The 6234-nt window shown below is 47.2% G+C and overlaps 1 protein-coding gene across 1 annotated transcript in view; it reads left to right on the forward strand.

The window, feature by feature from the left end:
- BLK (BLK proto-oncogene, Src family tyrosine kinase) overlaps positions 1–6234 on the forward strand; it is a 25769-nt gene that overhangs the window by 17154 nt on the left and 2381 nt on the right. Inside the window, exons 8-10 of the mRNA XM_009873397.1 lie at positions 1004–1184; positions 1945–2021; positions 5728–5878. Coding sequence (XP_009871699.1) covers positions 1004–1184; positions 1945–2021; positions 5728–5878 — 409 coding nt within the window. The remainder of the gene's footprint in view (positions 1–1003; positions 1185–1944; positions 2022–5727; positions 5879–6234) is intronic.

The raw sequence follows: 6234 nt of genomic DNA on the forward strand, positions 1-6234 counted from the left end.
TAAGACAGGACTAGTCTGAATGCGGGGATCCTAAAGCATGAACAAGGAATAATGGGTGTAAGCTAGAACACAGGAAGTTCTGCCTCAACATGAGGAGAAGCTTCTTCCCTGTGCGGGTGCCAGAGCCCTGGCCCAGGCTGCCCAGAGAGGTTGTGGAGTCTCCTGCTCTGGAGACTTTCAAACCCACCTGGACGCATTTCTGTGTGGCTGCCCTAAGGGATCCTGCTCTGGCAGGGCGATTGGACTAGATGATCTCTGGAGGTCCCTTCCAACCCTGAACATTCTCTGATTCTCTGATTCTACGATTCTATATTTATGAGTACACACAGCAGTAGATGCCATACTCTTGGGAAGGACCAGACAGGTTGTATTTGCACAGATCAGTGGCTGAACATGGGTTTCCTAGGCTAGATGTCTGTGAGCGGTGTTGGAGTAACTACACACTCATCTCCTGAGACACCCTTTCATTTTTCCTAGGAATCCTGGGCATGGTTGTAGGATCCAGAGTTATACACAACAGGGTTTCTGGGTGACACTATCTCACTTTTTCTGTTTCTCTGTTCCAACTTATAACCCAGATCTCAATCCCATATGCCTTCCTGCCCAGTGCTAATCAGTGGAAGAGGAAGTGGGGTGAGCTCAGCTTCCTTTGCTGTCCTCTTTGTGGCTGCCTGTTGCCTTGGCAATTGAGATTTTGGATAGGATCAGGCTGAATCGACATCCTTACTGCAAAGTCCTGTTTTTTCGATGTCATTTGGATTACCTGAAAACCTGGTTGGTGGAAGGCCGTAGGGATTTCACCCAGAAAGAGTCTTGCAGGGCTAGGAGGATTCTGTGAGGACAGGCTCATTACATCAATGTCCATCACCCAGAGCAGGGATGAACCTTGATGAAGCTGTGGTTTTCAGCTCCCTGATCCACAAGTTCTTCTACTCTTTAGTGCAAGACCTCATAGAGCCTGTAGAGAGGCCAAAACTCTTCAACGCATCATGATTTGTCTGCAGGCTATTACAAGAACAACATCAAGGTGGCTGTGAAGACCATGAAGGAGGGCAGCATGGATCCCGATGCCTTCTTAGCAGAAGCAAACTTGATGAAGAGGCTCCAGCATAACAAACTGGTCCGGCTATACGCAGTGGTCACGAAGCAGCCAATCTACATCGTGACAGAGTACATGGCCAATGGTAAAGACACTGAGATTTTTTTTGTTGGGTTTCTGCAAAATCAGGTCAATGAGCCAACTAGTACTCCCATGCAAAATAGCAGTGGAGAGGAGGGCATTGTACCAAAACTGTAAGCAAAAGGACTAAGAGATGCAGAACACAGACCCTGGAACAGACTGCCTAGGGAGGTGGTTGAGTCACCATCCCTGGATGTGTTCAAGTGTCGCTTAGATGTGGTGTTGGGTGACATGGTTTAGGGGTGAACTTGTAGTGTAGGGTTAATGGTTGGACTCAATGATCTCAAGGGTCTTTTCCAACCTGAATTGTTCTATGATTCTATGATTCTAAGTTTGTTTCTAGTACTGGAAAGGACATTCTGGGCAATGAAAACCTGCCTCTTGTGGTCTCATATTTCAAAAGCTACTTCACAAAACAGTGATGCTCCATTTGAAAAGTATTGAAAGTTCTCGTCTACACTGTTCCTACTGGAAGTTTGTTGCAGATTTTAACGCCCATTGTGGTAAAATTGCACTTTCTTTTGCTGCTGCTTTGAGTGATGAATGCCCAGGTGTTTCCAAAAGGTCGGTGCAAAGTAAAGGGGGGAAATGGGCTGTGTTTGGGAACTTTCCTAATGGAAGATGCTCTAGCAGACACTCATTATGGTTTATCAGAATTTATCTAGGTTGTGGCCAGATGTGCTGCCCATATTCTGAGAAGCACTGGGGAAAGCAAATGTATAGACTTCTTCAGAAGTGTTACAGCAGCCTCTCCTCTTCCGCAGGGTGTTTGCTGGATTACTTGAAGACAGAACAAGGAAGCCGATTGAATCTCCCCAAACTTATTGATATGTCTGCTCAGGTTAGTGAACAGCCTCTGGGAAACACATTCAGGACCATGATTTGTTACTGCCCCAGTGAAATTCTTGCAAGGCTGAAGACTGCCAGAGCGTTGACTTCATGGACAAAACCAGCACGTCCTGGTGTGCTCTCTCAGGGTTTCTCTCGCAGCCCTCTTGTGCTGATGTGCATGTCAGCTCAGCAATGCTCTGCCGTCCTTAGGGCAGCCTCTGGGGAACTTTGTGCAGTGCTGGGGAACTGGGGGTTGGGTTTTGTTTGTTTTGGGGAGTGTTTTGGTTTGCTTTGCTTGCTTTTCTGGCTTGCTGAGCAGGAAATAAGTTTCTCTTTTTACAAACAAGTAAGAAAAATCTCAACAAAGAGACTTCCAATGTAGAGACACACTGACTTTCAGCAGTTCTTCTGATGAAGGATGTTCTGACTCTCAAATCTGGAAATACTCCTTATGAGAGCAAATTTTTACCTGTGTAGGGCTGTTTCCCTCTCAGGCTCTAAATGTTAGTGGTACATTTTAGTCCAGAAGTGCATCAAACAGGTCAAAGTTAGGGCAAGTGCAACTAGAGTGGCAGCACCTTAGCAACAAGTTGTGCATGAAGGGCGAGATCGGCAAAATCACAAAATCGCTCCACCTTGGTCCTAGCCAGCTGTTGAGAGAGTTTGGCTCATCCAGAGCAGAGTTAGGTTAATTTTGGAAATATTGGAGGGAAAAAAACCAACCATGAAGCATCAGTGTCATGGCTGAATACAGCTGTTATGATGTACAGGTCTGGGATTTACCCATAAGATCACCTGACCTCTCTGGGTCAAAATAAGTCTGAGCAAACAACTTGTAAAGCCTGGTTGCTCAGTTCCAGATATCCTACAGAGTTATTTTAAAATGTAATAAAAACTGGACAATCTTTTGAACAAATGCTATATCATAACAAAAGATTTTCCTTTTAGCTTGGACCAGGATGAAAATATTTAAGTACTTTAAAGCAGTGTCCCCATTTGTCACTTTCAGTGCCTTCCCTCTTCACGACTGATAAAACTTATGTATCTGCAACTTTATCTTTGTCGTCTGTGAGAAGTTATGGTGTTAACTGCAGTCTCCCTGTTTAGTATCTTTCCCTTCCCTCCCTCCTTCCTTCTTTTCCTTCTTCTTTCCCTCCTTTCCTCCTTCCCTCCCTCCTTCCTTCCTTGCTTCCTTCCTCCCTTCCTTCCTTCTTTTCCTCCTTCCTTCCCTCCCTCCCTCCCTCCCTCCTTCCTCCCTCCTTCCTTCCTTGCTTCCTTCCTGCCTTCCTGCCTTCCCTCCTCCCTTCCTTCCTTCTTCACTTTCCTACTTCTCTCTCTCTCTTTTTCATTCTTTCATTCTTTGTCTTGAACTTTTAGCCCGTGGTTTGTTTTAATTTCCTGATGATAAGCAGAACGGACCAAATTCATCCATAACACAGAGCCCTTGGCTTTAGTGGGAGTGTTACCCCAGAAACTAAGAGGAAAGCGCCATAGCCAGAGCAACCTGCACTCAGGTTGCAAAGCTGTGGGCTGACATCATACCCAGCATTGAGGCAGGGACAGAAGAAGCTACAAGCGCTCATGAATTTATTTAACACAACACTGTATCTTACATCGAGCAGGTGGAACAACAAAGCATTTCCAGGAAGGTGAGTGAAAGCAGCTGGGAAGAGGCCAGTGATCATGTCTGTCCCAGGCACAAGGGTGATATAGGTCTGACCACATACTGGGCTGCAGGAACCCCTGGCAGATACCCATCCCAGGGTAACCACATGCACCCAAACCTCCTCTCTGAGTTCAGGGTTGACTTCTTGAATGTGATCATGTAGCATGATCTGAGCTGGCCAGAAACCCATTCACTACAACAGTCAAATAGTCCCCACAGTGGACGTCATCTCTAGGGTTGAGCATGGACTTCACCTGGGCACCTGGAAGCAGTCACCCACCCTGCACACCCCTCTTGCACCCCTCCATGCTCTTTGCAGCATCCTGCACTGTGCACTGCTTCCAGGACCAGGATAGTCGAAGAACACCCCAACAATGAAATAATCTACAGAACCCATCTGCAGCAGGTGGGGTAGGAAGGATTTTGCCCATCCCCCAAGGCATGGGTGCCGATTGGAAGGACACCTTTCATCATTCCTCCTCCCATCCAGGCACCACCTCCCCAGTTCAAACACATGCACAGGGTAGCTCTGGCAAGAGGAGGAGGGAAAGGGCAGTCTCTTACTTGCTCTTCTATTGCAATCTGTTTATCTGCGGTGTTGGGGTGACATCATGGCCCAACAGGCACCCAGCCCTCGTGAGCGCGATTTTGGATCCAATAGCACCCGCCAGAGTTAAAATTAGAAATCTTTGGGCTGATGCACTTGCTCCTGTGGTCAGTCTCGAGCCTATATGCTTGAAAACACGCTGGGCTAGAACAGGCCCATCACCGGGTACTATCTCATTAACATCAGGACAGGAAATTACATCAATTCTTCCATTTTCCACTGCAGCAAACAGCACTTGCGCTGAAGGGGTGTTGACACAGGTTAGAAACGCAGCATTGGAAAGTATGTGTTAGTATCCTGTTTAAAACCACATGTAAGTCAAGATGCTGATCTGAATCTGCATGGAGTGGAAAATTGCTCTGCCCTCACCCACAGGCACATAAAACCTTTAATAAGTACTAACCATTATTCTCAGGGGTTGCGTGAATCCACTCTCCCTCCTGATAAATCTGAGACTCGACTGACAGAGCAACTTCGCAGTGTTTGGGTTTTTTTTCTATATCTCCCATCACCCAGCAATATAAGATTGCTGCTGTCATTTATAGAGGCTCGTCACACACCAGGCACCTCCCCAGGGCTGCTCCCTGCTCCAAGGAGCTAAACATCGCAAGATGATCCTGGGAGCAAGAATCTCACAAAGTAAAGTTTGGAGATGATTGAAGAAGGCAGCACACATCCAGGGCAAGGGATTCATCCAGGGACACACTCTCTAACCCAGTCTTATTTCTATGGGTATCTGGGTCTTCTGCTCTGATGCTTTTAGGTGTCAGGGGAGAATTGTGTTGTGTCGTGGGTCCAGGTAAAGAAAACATCAGCCTCAACTTTATTGTGGAAGGATCTCCAGGGGTGTCCTCCCCATCCCAAAGTAGATCAGTGAGGGAGAACAGAGGAGGTCTCTGAAAAACATCTAGTTGTCCTTCTAGACCTGGACTTTGCTACCACAACTGGGGGACGGACAAGTTCTCTGAGGGTTTTTTAATTTACATATTTAGCCTGGAATGATTGTGATTAAAATCCCAGCTAGAGAGGAGAGTCTTGTGGCAGAAACTGTGAACCCAGTGATGTGGTTTGCTTCACCTTTCTGCGTCCCGCTGCAGGCAAGTAAGAAGTTACTGCCGTAACTTCTGAGCAAAAAGCAAAGTGATGCTTCTGCTGTGCCTGACCTGTCTGCTGAAGGATTTGGTGGTCGGGTGTAGGCTGGTGGAGATGAACATACACACACACATACATGGACAATATCCATTTATGCATGTATGTGTCTGTCTACCTGTTTTTCTCTCTGTCTGGTGATCTGTCTGTCCATCCATGGAGCATGTATGCATGTGAGGCATGTGAGCAACCCTATACACATGCCGTGCTTTTGTAAAGGTGGTCTAAGATGCAGCCAAGCTAACTTGTCATGGGGAGGTGACCGATGAAGATAGACTCTTCCTCCTCCCCCAGGTGGCAGAAGGAATGGCGTACATCGAGCGCATGAACTCCATCCACCGAGACTTGAGAGCTGCCAACATCCTCGTCTCGGAGACACTCTGCTGCAAAATTGCTGATTTTGGCCTGGCCAGGATCATCGAGAATGAATACTTGGCACAAGAAGGTGGGTGCTATTCCCAGCATTGCCTCAGCAACACATTTCCCTTATCTTTAATCCTTCTGCTATACAGACATGACAAGATACGTGGCATTCAAGGGCTGGGGCCAGGCATGGGGCATCACTGCAGATGGGATGACACCGGAGTCCCCATTGCTGCCATTACCAGCACCCAGGCATCAGGAAGAGCAAGAAAGAGAGCCAAATATTGGGCCCTGAGAGAGGCCCAATATTTGGGGGACAGCATATATTTTGAGGACTGCAAAGAGCAAGTGAGGTTTGCAGAGGGAAACGGGAGGAAAAGTCTTTTTGGCACTGTTTGGGGAGGGGCACTGCTGAATCTCACGTTGAGTCTCTGGAGA

This window comes from Apaloderma vittatum, unplaced genomic scaffold, assembly GCF_000703405.1.
Source record: "Apaloderma vittatum isolate BGI_N311 unplaced genomic scaffold, ASM70340v1 scaffold4197, whole genome shotgun sequence".
Taxonomy (NCBI): Eukaryota; Metazoa; Chordata; class Aves; order Trogoniformes; family Trogonidae; genus Apaloderma; species Apaloderma vittatum.